General features: G+C 41.6%; 1 protein-coding gene across 2 annotated transcripts in view; it reads left to right on the plus strand.

Moving 5' to 3' along the window:
- LOC131035230 (delta(14)-sterol reductase) overlaps positions 1 to 14,601 on the plus strand; it is a 197,726-nt gene that overhangs the window by 76,664 nt on the left and 106,461 nt on the right. For both annotated transcript variants that reach the window (XM_057966893.2, XM_057966892.2), the window contains exon 5: positions 23 to 114. In XM_057966893.2, coding sequence (XP_057822876.1) covers positions 23 to 114 — 92 coding nt within the window. The remainder of the gene's footprint in view (positions 1 to 22; positions 115 to 14,601) is intronic.

Below are 14,601 nucleotides of genomic sequence, written 5' to 3' on the forward strand. Positions count from 1 at the left end.
TTACATGTCTTGCTCTCCACAGATTACATTAGTCTTATATTTTTCGGGTCGTAGTTCTCATAGTACTACAACTTCTCTAAAGCCACATGTTACAAACAGCTTCATTCATGACTGGTATGTTTATCATCAACTTTATATATCCAAGCTCATTTCTATGCATGTATGGCATGAAAGATTTTGAACCTTACTCATCAATTGATAATATATTAAAAATTTATTCCTTTCTGTACTTGCATCCTCATCTCTATATTCTTGCAGATTTGGTTATGCCATTTTAGGTATGTTTAGTTTTATCTATTATATAAAATCTATGTTGCTGGTTTGGGTTTGATTCTCCCCTCCAAGGCCAACCGATCCCTAAGTCTCATCTAAGACTTAAGTTGTGAGCTATATAAATTAATCAAATGGTCTTGCTCAACACCCAAATTGGCTAACATGTCCTTTGTTGAATTTTGCTCTCTATATCAATGTGAGAAGACCGCTTCCTTAAACGAGGAACATAGTGCATTAGTGTTGATAAGAAAGATTAACACAAGACATCCTTCATCACACCTTGGGGAACATTTGCTTACAATTGCATGCCCTTTAGATTGATCAACGCAAGTGCTACATTCCAAAGAGCCATGGACTTGTCTTTTGGAGATTCGAGAAATAAAATTATTGTGATCTACCTAGATGATATAACCATGTTTTCAAAAAGAAGAGAAAATCATCTGAAGGACTTGGAGACAATCTTCCAGAGATGCAAGGAGCATGGCATTTCGCTTAATTTGAAGAAATCAGTTTTCTATGTTATTGAAGGGAATCTCCTGGGGTGTATTGTCTTAAAGGAAGGAATGAGGATTGATTTGGAGAGTGTTAGTGATATTTAGCAATTAAGCTTACCTTCAAACAGAACTGTCGTGAAATCCTTCTTTGGCCAAGCCAACTTTTTAAGAAAGTTTGTTCCAAATTTCTTACAGATCACAAAGCATATCATGGATATGATGAAAGAAAAACAAGGCTTCAATGGGATGACTTTGGTAAACAAGCTTTTAAAGATATCAAGGAAGGTATTGCCCATGCTCCAGTTTTAGTTCACCCAAGTTTCAACAAAGATTTTACAATCTTTTTTTACAAATCAGAACATGCAAGGAATTGAGAATCCTATTGCTTTCATGAGTTTTCCACTCAAAAAGCACGAACTAAATTATTATTTTTTTGATCGATAACCAGGATAATATATTGCTTAAAAAAGGAAAATTACATCCAAAAAGTTGTTAAACAGCTTGCCACTACATGGGGTCTCGCCCCTACAAAACCATCTGAACCCGAAATAGACACCAGACCTACAGGACCAACCACTACAAAAAACCAACCATACATACACACAGCCCCCTCAGAACCCGATAGGCCCAAAGGACCTGTCTAACGAAACCATCCCAAGGCCTCTTCCCTTGACAAGTTCGGGATGCCCTGGCTGGGGCTTGCAACATGCAACTCCCTCCCGCCACCTGGCATTGTTCCCGGCCTGCCACCACGCAGCGAACTGCGCTCCACCACCTTCATGTGCTTCCGAGGGGTGAGATGGCGAATCAGTGGCCTCCCATCCTCGTCCAGAGGAGCTTCAGACTGAATTGGGGTCTTCCCACGAATCTTCACTCTCTTAGTCGGCCCCAACTCACACACAAAATGCACTACATCCCTCCACCCCTTCCTTGCGTTCTCAAGCTGAATTTCTATAGGTCGGGAAGTCGACCAAATCACGAACGGCTGTAGCCCCCCCATTTCCACGCCAATCCTCCGCCATGGATCTTCCAGCATCTTCAGCCCTTCTCCAACAACAGCTTGAGCCACCACGTCTTCCAAACCACCCGACCATTTAGGTCGCAACACGAAGGATGCAACCTGCTGCACCTCCTCCGTCGACCTTCCCACCTACAATGCCAACGCAACGAACAACGACGAGATGTCTAGGTTTGTTCGAGGATGGCAATTAGACACCAGAAATTCCTCCCCCACCATCAACCGCATTGCCCTCCAAAACACCTCCCCTTCCACCTTGAAAACATTCATCAATCTATTACTCGAAATCAGACCGCAGAATGCTGACATCTGACCGTCAGTCGACAAGGAAAAATTTGCCTCCATCTTGCCTCGCCTCCACACCAAAACCTGCACACACTATCAAAGCCAAAACCAGCAACTTCGAAATGCCAGGGAACGAAAATCCAAGGCCTTAAAAAAGCCAGCGCCATCACATGACATAATTACACCACACGAAGCGCATCAAATCACCCATCATCACCAAGTCAGCTCACCGATTGCCTCCATCATCACTCCATCGCCACCAAAGCCACTTGCTAGAAATTCGTAGATCACAATCCATGAGGGACATTACTTCCCATAAATCCAGTGTCAAAATCAACCTCAACAAAAACAAATCGGGTTCTCTTCCCTCAAATAAAGCAATTCAACCAAATTCATGACATAATTACAACACACGAAGCGCATCAAATCACGCATCATCACCAAGTCAGCTCACCGATTGCCTCCATCATCACTCCATCGCCACCAAAGCCACTTGGTACAAATTCGTAGATCACAATCCACAAGGGACATTACTTCCCATAAATCCAGTGTCAAAATCAACCTCAACAAAAACAAATCGGGTTCTCTTCCCTCAAATAAAGCAATTCAACCAAATTCATGAGAACATACATTTCATAAGTCCTCAAATAAACTAAAGTTGTTATCCAATGAACCATTCGCTCCCACATTCGAGAGCTTGTCAGCCTCTACATTAGCTTCCCTGAGAACATGTGACACCTTAAAGTCTTCGAACCCATACAAGAGAAATTTCATTCTTCTAATATATTTGTCCAACTGCCACGCCTCCATTCGACCTCTAGCTATCCTGTTCACGACAATCTGAGAGTCTCCCTCCAAGTGAAGTTTCTTCACTCCCAATTTCTTAGCCATTAGAATGGCTTCTAAAGCCGCTTGACACTCAACATCGTTGTTCGACCCATCCACCAATCTTTTAGCTCCAATGGCTAGAATGTTGCCATAATCATCCCGAGCTATGAATCCAGCACCAAAGACCCCGAGATTTCCCCTAGAAGCGCCATCAAAATTGGCCTAAGTCCAACCCTTATCTGGCGGACGCCATTCCTGTCTTACTTCATCTATCCTTTGAGGATTAGCCCTCAAAAGCCCATTAGCAAGCCTAAATTTTATCAAAGGCCAACTCACCAAAACTCCAGCCTGAAACTGAGTGAAAGAAGACTTTGCTAAGTTCACCTGAGAAGCAGCATTAGTGACTAATTCTGAGATTGCTTTCTCCAATCTGATCAGAAAGCGATCCCTATTATCCGCTTTATCTTAAAACACTCTTCGGTTCCGTTCTTTCCAGAGTTCCCATAGAACAGTAGAAGGCAAAATCTTCCAAATGGCAGCAAGGATTGAAGACTTACCCAACAGAGGCCAAGATTCCAGCCAATCGCACAGATTCCCTGCCATAGGTCCCTTCCAGTTCAGCCTCTGCAACCCAAAACGCCAGGCTTCCTGGGCAAACTCGCAGTTGAGCAGAAGGTGGTCCACATCTTCCTCCTCCTCCTCGTAGAGCACACAACGAAATGGACCTGCAAACCCCATTTTCTTGAATCGATCTCCTGACAGAATCCTCCTATTGCCTGCTAGCTAGGTGAAGGCACCCGCCTTCGGTAAACACTCTTTGTTCCAGCATAGCTTTGCTTCCCATTCCTTCGTCCTGCCTTCTGTCTCCAATAGAGTGTACCCCAACTTAATAGAGTAACTGCCACTCTTGGCACCACACCAAACTATCTCATCCACATCCCTAGAGCACGACAACTCTCTGCTGTCCAGGACATTCCTCAGCAATCGTTCATCCGCCTCCCCCATGTTTAAATCACGGGGATCCTTCCAGTTCAAATGCTGGCCCAACGCAGACGTTTCTTGAGACAAAAAATCGCACACCTTGGAACACCAAAGCTGAGCAGTCTTCTCCTTTATCCGCTGGGGGACTCAGGAATCTAGCGATGGATGTCCGTCCCAAGAATCCTGCCAGAAGCACGCCTTTCGCCTGTCTCCAATCCGCCAAGAAAGATGGTTTGTAATCAGGCTCCTGCAGCTCACCAGAAAATTCCACAAAGCGGAACCTCTCGGGGGGTCTTCTACCGTAAGGATCCTTTCCTTTTCTCCACTATCCAGATACTTAGCTTGTAGAATACGGACCCACCTCTGCTCCGACTTGTTGTACATTTGCCACACTAACTTAGCCCCCATAGCCTCGTTGATTAGCTTCCAATCGCGAAGCCCCACACCTCCTCCTCCTTTGGGTTTGCATACTCTGTCCCAGGCAATAAGCAGGATTTTGTCCTGCTCTTGATTTCCATTCCACAAAAACTTTCTCATCTTTTGCTGCATATTTTTAATGACTGAGCCTGGTAGTTTAAAACAAGCCATTGGGAAAATTGGCATTGTCGAGACAACTGTCTCCAGCATCAGAAGACGACCAGCCAATGTGAGCCACTTGCTCTTCCAACACTCCATTTTTGCTTTGCAACCATCTAGCAACCCTTTCCAAATTTCTGTCTTACCTGCTCCAGCAAAGAGCGACATTCCAAGGAATTTCCCAGGAAGCTGATCAATCCTGATCCCAAACAAGCTGGCTATAGCCCTTTGAGACCCAACTTCAGTGTGGAAGAAAAAAATCTTCGATTTATTCCAATTAATTTCTTGCCCAGTAGCCCAACTAAATTTGTCCAGCACTTTCTTCATCACCGTTGCTTCATGCATGGAGGCCACTCCGAAAAGACAAGTATCATCAGCAAACTGGGAATGAGTTGTGGAATCCACCCCTCGAGCTATCTCAATGCCTTTCCACAGCCCCTGAGAACGCTTTCGAGCAATCGCACGGCCAACAACTTCTGCCATTAAAATGAAGAGAAAGGGGGATATTGGTTCCCCTTGCCGAATGCCCCGAGAGGTGGAAAAGAAACCTTGAGGACTGCCATTGACTAAAACCAACGCTGAAAACTGCATAATCATACTAGAAATCCACTTTATCCAAGGCTTACAAAACCTGAACCTAGTTAACACAGCCACCAGGAAAGACCTATCAACTCTATCGTAGGCTTTCCGAATATCTAGCTTTAGAATCATTCTTCTCTGTCTGCTCTTCATGGCCGTGTGAATCGCCTCATGAGCCACAATAACCCCGTCCACAGTGTTCCTCCCTGGGGTAAAACCACTCTGTTCACAAGAAATCAGCTTATCTAAAATCAATTTAAGCCTATTAGCAGCGACTTTTGTTATGATTTTGTAAATGGTGTTGCACAACGAGTACGGACGAAACTCCTCAAATCCCTCCGAGTTGTCTTTCTTAGGAATAAGCACCACCAAAGTACAGTTGAATTCCTTCAAAACAAATCCCCTTGACCTTGACTCTTCGACCACTTCTAGCAACTCCCCTCCAAGCAAATCCCAAAATAACTGATAAAAGAATGCCTGAAACCCATCTGGGCTCGGTGCTTTCTCCCCACCCAACCCAAAAACAACAGCTTTCACTTCCTTCAACGAGACTGGTTCCTCAAGCATCCTATTATCATCCTTAGAGACTAAGGGAGGAATTATCTCCAAAAACTCGGCCTGCAAACTGTCCTGACCGGACTCGCTCTTCCTCCATAGATTCCCAAAGAAATCCATCGCCTCCTTACTAATACGGTCTGGGTCCAGTCCTCCGTAGATGTTCCATCCACTAGTCGCAGGGAAAGGATTCTATTGAGGCTTCTCCTAGCCTTCACTGAGCTATGGAAAATTTTTGTGTTTCTATCACCGGCTTTAAGCCAATTCTCTTGCGATTTTTGTTTCCAGTAAATCTCCTCCCTCTACAGAACTTCTCCATATCTACTTAGCAGGTCTTTCTCCGTGAAATAATCCACTTCATCCATCCCTTCGGCCAAGACTTTCGCATTCAATGCCCCCAGATCCCCTTCAATTCTGCTTTTTTCATCAAAGATATTACCAAACACATCCCTGTTCCAAGATTTCAGTTTCCGTTTCACAAAACTAAGCTTTTTAAAGAACTGAAAGGCCAAGAAGCCTTCCACCACCGGGGCCTCCTTCCACCAACCAACCACCTGATCTCTAAATCCCGACTCCCGTAACCACATCTTTTCCACCTTGAAGGGACACCGGAGTGGAACTCCATCTTTCTGCACAACCAAAGAGACCGGGAAGTGGTCCGAACCTGAAATAGCTAAAACTTCAGCCTCAAAGACCAGGGGTGCCAAGTTCCAATCCACTGCAAGGAAGAACCTATCTAGTTTCTTAGCAATGTTGGAAAAGCCCCGCCGTCTATTGGTCCAAGTAAAACTCCCTGCTTTAGCAGCCACTTCAAAGAGTGCATTGGAATCCACAAATGTCTGAAAGTCAGATTGCGTCCTACACATCCTTCTCACCCCTCCACGCTTTTCCAAGAAGGAAAGAGTGGCATTGAAATCCCCAACTACAATAGCTAATGCAGGCCTCACCTCCTCTAATAACTTGGAAATCTCCTCCCACAACCGACACTTCTCCACAGCCAAAGTGGGACCATAGACATTGATTAGAAAACAAGACAAGTTCATAATCTTTGAATTCATCTTTACCATCTGCCAATGTTTAGAGCTTGAGACAACATCCACCTGAACAACCAATGGATTCCACAAAATGCCTAGCCCACCTGAAGCCCCTTCTGATTCCACAAAGAAACCAGACCACCTCTGCCTAACACCAAAAACTCTAGCCGCATCTTCTCTTCCCAACTTAGTTTCCTGAATGCAAATAACTTCCGGCTTAGCCTGATCAAAACCTCTTTTGATCAGGCGTCTCTTGTTAGGGGCATTGCAGCCCTTGACATTCCACGTTAGGAACTTCATTGCTGCCCAGGAGAGAACAGGTCTCTCCCGGATCTAAGCAGTCTTGTTTGACCCTTCATGTTGCCTGCTTCCTCAAGCAACTTCTGCCTGTTTTTCCTACCTCTCAAATCCCCTTTGGACTTAGAGGGATTAGTTTTAGTCTGTTTAATGGTCCTAACCTCTGTCTCCCCTACCTCAGTAGACAACCCCAAAGAATCATCGCTCAACCCATCCTTCTCATCGGACTCCAACTCTGCTGGGAAGCTATAATCCACCTTGCCTGGGGACATGTGGATGTCTTTAAAGCTGTTTGCCTTTTTCTCTACAATCCCTGCTATAACATCTGAATTCTGGTTCACCAGTGGTTTGACACTCAATCCCTTCTCCAAGCTGTCCAGCCCAGACTCAGAAAAAAACTTGTGCTGAGAGGGAATCCCCCCTCCTACTGCAAAATCATGAAGAATAAACCCATGACTAACCTCCGCTGCCGAACCTTCATTTTGGAGGCAAACATCCCCACACCCTTCGCTATTTGCTTGACGCACATGCACCCCATTAGCACAACCTGTCAGAATCTGAAGACGATCCACAAAAGTCTCACCCAGTGAGCCAATCGCACCTGCAACAATCTCATCTCCAGTAGGACCAAAACCCTTCAACAATGCATCTTGAGCTGAACAAGAAGCCAAGGACGCTTTGACCCCACCTAAATCTTCAGAACTTTGGTGATGTTTCCCAGCCATTGAAACGGCCCATTCAAAGCCCAAAATTGCCTTTGTGTGACCCGAAAGTTGCTTTTTCACCTCCGACCCTGCTAACAACTGCTCCTCCAAAGCTCTGTCTGCCCTTCCCTTGCCCTTATGACCTGCCTTGCAATCACGATCCTCATGTCCCCATTCTTTGCAGGACTTACACTTCACCATGATTTCTTCAACTTCAATCTCTTGTCTCCATAGGCCCTCTGGTGATCTAATCTCAACGGCCTTCGGGAGCCTTGGGTGTGGTTTCCACATGATACAGATACGGGCATACATGCATGAATTCATCTTGTCAACCGCTTCATCCGACTTGATGAATTTCCCTAACTTATCACCAATGCTCTTAAACACTTCCTCTTTCGAATATTCATGTGGAAGATTGTATAGTCTGATCCAAAAAGGTATTTCTTCTACGATGGCTTGACGAGGGTCAAAATTGGGGGTCCAGTCCTTAATGTAAAACCCTACTCCCATCATCAAGAACGACCCAATGTTCATCAGCTCGATTTTCTCCTCAGCTGTCCCAGCTATGATAAGGAAAAACCCATTTGTTAGGGTTTTGATCTCAAAGTGGCTCCCCCACTCTTCATCAACCCAGTTCCTAATCTTAGAAAAGGCCGGCCAATCCCCTCCCCACTTCATGAAGAAAGCTTTGGCTCGCAAGACTTGTACCGATTCCTTCCAAGCCTCCGAGTCAATACAAATACTGACAGTTCTCTTATCAGACGTTACCGAAATCTCGCCAGTGATATGGTTATCTGGAGGTGCTGGAAACTTCTTCCTCAATCTATCCTCCGTCTGTTGCTTGCTCCATTTCGGAAAGTTCAGAACCCGAGAGTGCCCCCATTTGTTTTTGTCATGCTCAAAAGGGAATCTGGTTTCACCAAAACTAGCTCCTTCCCTCCTCCTTCGTCCCATGTCCTGCCACTGCCAGTGGGTTGCGCGCGGTGGGCGCTAGGGCTGCTTGTTTTCCATCCGTCTGGTGCCATTCTCCCAATCTCGTGAACCAAAATCGCTGCCTCCTGCAAACGCTAGCTTCCTCCTACGCTCCATTTTCCGTTTTTTGCTGACTAGATTCTACTTTATTTTAATAGCACGAACTAAATTATTGCTAGATTGAAAAACATGCTCTTTCTATAGTCAAGGCTATCAAATATTTCAGATTTTACATCTTACATTCTCATTCTATAGTGTATGTTCCTGATAAAGCAGTTAAGAGCATCCTCACCCAACAAGATATTGGTTGCAGCAAAAGAGGACCATGGGTGGCCAAAGTTTAGGGGTATGACTTGGAGATAAGCCCACTAAATTGGTGAGAGGTAAAGTTTAATGCAAACTCATAGCAGAAAATGAACCTGAAACAAAAGAACCCCCAATGGTTCTGCTAGTGAGTCTACAAGACTCATCGTTTTCAAATGTAGCATATTACATCATGTATGGTGAATGTCTTGCATATTTATCTTCTAGAGAAAAGAGAAATCTAGAGTTGAAAAGAGAAGTGGGAGTATAAATAATAATACTTTGAAATGTTTAGACGTGTGATTGGAAATGCTTCTTTCCACCTCCTTCAACCTCATAAATTTGAATGGGCTGTGGGATTGTGACTAAATCTTGTGCCCACAAATATTTAAATATCCTTGGCTTTGTAAATCCTTCTTTACCCTAGACATGACCAGCTGTTTTTATAATTGCAAAAGACTTAGAAAACTCATGTTGTTACCCACATGCCTTCACAACTAGTACAAAAGGGTCAAAAATGTCCTAGCTATGACTAGTAAATGGTTTGGAAAATCCCTTGATTCTCAACTTGTGTTTTTCTGCTTGTGAACTAGACCTATGATTTTATTTTAATACTCGCTCATGCGACCTTTTACTTCTGCAACTTGTGATTGAACAAAAAACATGATGCAAATGGGCGTTTTCCTCACAATTTTGCCATTATTTTACTTTGTCACATGAGCTTTACTTTTGTGGCGAGCTCTGATAATTTTCACAATTTCTTCAAAGCTTTTCCTTGCCACAACTACAAATGATTTTATGCCCACACGATTTTATTGGTGCTTGCAAATGTTGCAATTGTTGGAATATTTGTCATCGATGTCAAAGGCTTGTTGAGTGTGCTAAGTGGCTGTTTGTGATTTTGGTTGAACTCCCTGTGTGCCTGGTTGAGCAGCTTGAGCTGCTTGGTTACCTGTTTGAGGTGCTTGTATGCTTGGGTGTTGGTTGAGCAGGCTGTATGAGTGCTTACTTGTTACCTTGCCAGCTACTACTTTGGATTCTTGCAATGTCAGCATTTTTTATGCCATATCATCAAATCTTATGTGGTTTGTGGGGCCTGTTTCTTTCCTTAGTTTTTTTAACATACTAGTAATGTGAATTATTTTTTTTGAAGGCGGAAAAGATGAATTAATTCCTGTGGCATATTTGTCAAATGTCGTGGAAATTTAAACAGGCATGATAAGCTTTGTCACTTTGGAAAACCAATTTTTTTTAATTCTAGACATGTTTGGAAATTAGTTTAAGGCAAGAGGAATGCATGTTGACCATTATCGGGAGCGGTTTAAATTTCTTTGGAGTGCATGCGTTTGAATGGAGACATGCCTGCAGAATAATCACGACAATGATATACAAGTGGCTGGATGTGATTTTGATTGAGTTTTTTTTCTATCAGAGACTTGTATGTGTCCTCCGTAGGTGTGGGTGGAGTTCGTTTTGAATGGCATCGTATCCTTGGGTGTGCGTTGAAGAAACTTAAAACAAAAAAGGAATTATTTTTTGGTGTGTGCATGTGGTGATTCCTTTGTGTATCATCTTTCTTATTCTCTGAAATAGCTGAGTTGTGGCAGAGATATTTTGTGGTGTGCCGTCGTGCAGCTGAAGATGTTTATTTTACTTTGAGCGGTCATTACTGATACGTTTTTTTAAGTGCAATTCTATATGGTTTTGTGGGTCAACACTTATTGATTCTGAGCGGCTATATTTTAAAAAAGGGGACCCAATAAACTTTTATGATATATTTGAGTTTGCTGTGTGTCGGGTGAATCTTTCTGAGAAGAAATAAATGATTGGGAGTTTGTGCTTTATGGAAGTTTCTCTTATAGATTTACCGTATTGAAGTGGAATGGTCTTGTAATGAATAGTGTGTGTATTGTGTGTGTGTAAAGCACCTTCTAGAATTTGATCCAAAGTTGATATACGTATGCGTGGGTGATGAGTTTGATGATTTTTGGCTGGAAAGTATGTGTCATTAATTATTGAAATTATCATAAAGGCATTTACTTATCAATCTTTTTTTTGTAAAACGTGTGGTCTGTGGTATGACTTGTGTGAAGTGTTTTTAAAGGAAATTTTTTAAGTGTTGGATGAGGTAATAAAAAAAATTGATGATTTGAAGGTTTGTGAAGCTGCTCTTGTGAAGTCAATGTGAACCATATCAGTGTCTTATGTTTAATTTTTGAAGAACGTTGTTCATAGCATATTTTGGTTTCGAAAAGGAAGAGTTTTAGTAATAAGAGGTTGGTGTCTTATTTATTTAGAGTTGGTGCTTTCTTTTGTATAGGGGTTGGAGCCTTTGCTGTTCACAGTTGGTGTTGTGAGAAGAGTTGGAGCTCTCTTTTGATTATTGCTTTGTAATTTGGGTTGGTGCCCATTTGAAGTTAATGAATGTCTTTTGATGATGTGGTTTTTTCCCGAAAGGGTTTTCCACGAGATGTCTGGTGTATTTGTCATTGTGGTTGTGGTTATTCATGTTGTGATTTCGCGTGATTTAAATTGAAAAGGTATAAATTTCTGCAATACTGATTCACCCCCCATCTTAGTATTGGCTGTGTGCTTCTCAATTGGTATCAGAGCTGGTGCCTTCTGTTAAAGCTTAAAAGCTTGAGGGTTGATCTTGTTTGCACACTATGATGAATGCTCTCGAAGGTGTTGCAACAAATAGAGTCCCTCTGTTTGATGGCTCAAACTATGCCTTTTGGTGTGTCAAAATGCAAGCTTACTTGATGTCAGTTGGTTTCGATGTCTGGGATTGTGTTGCGGTAGGCTATACAGTTCCTCAAAACCCTCCATCCATAGCCGATGAAATGAGAGCTTTTGAAAGCAACAAAAAGGCTATGAATGCAATACTATGTGGATTGTCAGAATCAAAATTTGTTAATGTTATGCATTGTGATACTACTCAAGCTATTTGGGATAAGCTTAAGAATACCTATGAAGGAGATGAAAAGGTGAAGAAAGCCAAACTTCAGACTCGCAGGATGCAATTTGAAAGTTTGAAAATGAAAGAAGATGAAAATGTTGCAGCCTATTTTCTAAGAGTAGATGAAGTAGCAAATTCTCTTAAGGGTCTTGGTGAGAAGGTTGATGACAGTTTGGTTATTACAAAATCTTAAGGTCTTTACTTTTAAAATTTGATGCAAAGATCTCAGCCATAGAGGAAATGGTTGACCTTGATAAATCGTCCATTGACAAGCTCCATGTTATGTTGACTATATATGAGATGAGGACAAACACAAAATCTTCAAAAAGGGAGACTGCCTTCAAATCTTCAAAGAAAGGCAAACAAAAAGAGCAAGTTTCAAGTGACAGTTCAGATGATGATTCAAACTCAGAAGAAACTTTGTTCATAAAAAGGTTGAAGAAGGAATTCAGCAAACAAAAGAAGAAGATGCCTCTTAAATGTTTTAACTGTGGAAAGGTTGGACATTTTGTAGCCAAATGTCTGTATGAGAATAATGAAGACAACAGTTATGAAAAGAAGCCTAAGTTTAACAAAAAGAAGTTTAGAGGAAAGGATAAGAAGACATGGAAATCCAAAAAGAGTCTATATTTAAAGGAGTAAAGTGATTCATCTGAAGGAAGTGATGAAGAATCTCAGAGTGATGAGATTTTGTTTATGGCTCTGGAAGAAACTCACATTGAAAATCAAGAAGATGAAGGTGTTTTTGATGAAGAAGATGGAGAAGTGGATCTTGAACAAGAATTGTTGAGTGTTCTTAGTGAGATTAAAAGTCTTAAGATGAAAAATCTAAATTTGAAGCTGTTGCTCAAAGAAGAAAGTGAAGAAAAAATAAAAAAATCATAAGCTCTTGATGATGCTAACGAGCTCATAGATAACTTAAAAATTCAGATTGAAGAAGCTAAGAAGGTTTAAGAAGATCTGAAAAATCAGATTAAGTTGAAGGAAGAAAGTTGTGATAGATTGGAGCTGAAATTGTCTCTCACAGGAAGTTAGACAAATCATTAACATTGCTGAACCAAGAAATGATAAGTTAGAAAAGTTCACTATCTTTGGATGACCTTCTAGCATCTCAAAAACAGTCTTCAGATAAATGTGGAGTTGGCCTTGAAGAAGGTCAAAGCTCTAAGTCTTTAGGTGAAGAACAACAAACTCTTAATGGTGATAGCTCAAAGTTTTATTCAACAGAAATCAAAAATAATGGTTTCAAGCAGCCTTCTAGTACTAGACAAGCACTCTTAACCAGGTTTAATCATTCTTTCTTTCATGGTTATTGTTATGCTTGTAATTGCTTTGGGCACAAGGCAATAAATTGTAGAATGTCTTTTAAAAATAATTTCAGATTTGTGAATCATAACTCCTTTGCCCCTTTGAGGAGTTATAATTATGTTTGTTACAAATGCAATAACATTGGATATAGTGCAAGGTTTTCTAAGAATGGCATGGCGGATTTCCCAAAGAAAGATGCTAAGAACAATTCTAAGGAAACCAAAGTGTGGAGGAAGAATGACAAAGAGCTTGAAACAAAGTCTCTAATTGTGCAAACAACTCTTTTTGCACAAAATGAGAGAGATATTTGGTATGTGGATAGTGGCTGTTCTAGGCACATGACCGGAGATGATAGTACGTTCTCGACTCTCAAGAAATCTAATGGTGGTAAAGTAAGGTTTGGTGGAAATTCATCTACAAGGGTGGCTAGAAAGGTACTCTCATGTTGAATGATGGAAAGACTAAAGTTGAGAATGTGCTGTTTGTAGAAGGCTTAAAACACAATTTGCTCAGTTTAGTCAGTTGTGTGATCAGGGACATAGTTTAACTTTCAGTTCTGATTGTTGCAAAATCAATAAAAATGGTGTTCATATTGCTGATGCAAGTAGGGCAGCGAACAATTTATATATTCTTGATGATGCTAAAAGTGAAACTTGTTTGACTTTACTTGATGAATCTTGGTTGTGGCATAGAAGATTTGGTCATATAAATTTTGATAATCTTATTCAGATCAGCTAGAAGGGAGTTGTTAGAGACTTGCCTAAGCTCACTAAACCATCAGACACTGTGTGCAAGGATTGCCAATTGGGCAAACAAACTTGTAGGAGTTCAAATCAAAGGAGTTTTCAAGCACAATGCCTTTAGAGGTGATACACACTGACTTGTGTGGACCTACAAAAACAACAAGTATGCAAGGCGAGAGATATTTTATGCTTTTAATTGATAGCTTCTCATGTATGACTTGGGTGGCCTTTTGGAAGGAAAAATTAGAAGCATTAGAGAAGTTCAAAGCTTTTAAAGCTTTTGTTGAAAATGAAAAGGACCTGAAAATCAGGTGCCTACGATCAAACAATGGAGTTGAATTTACCTCAAATGATTTTGTGAGCTTTTGTGAAAAGTTTGGTATCAAAAGACAATATTTAGCTGCTAGGACACCTCAACAAAATGGGGTGGTTGAGAGGAAGAACAAATCAGTTCAAGAGATGGCAAGAAGCATGATGAGTGAATTGAAGGTGTGGGTGGAGTTCGTTTTGAATGGCATCGTATCCTTGGGTGTGCGTTGAAGAGACTTGAGACAAAAAAATAATTATGTTTTGGTGTGCGCGTGTAGTGATGCCTTTGTGTATCATCTTTCTTATTCTTCGAAATAGCTGAGTCGTGGCAAAGATATTTTGTGGTGTGCTGTCATGGAGCTGAAGATGTTTATTTTACTTTG

The sequence above is a fragment of the Cryptomeria japonica genome, chromosome 5, assembly GCF_030272615.1.
Source record: "Cryptomeria japonica chromosome 5, Sugi_1.0, whole genome shotgun sequence".
In the NCBI taxonomy this organism is placed as follows: Eukaryota; Viridiplantae; Streptophyta; class Pinopsida; order Cupressales; family Cupressaceae; genus Cryptomeria; species Cryptomeria japonica.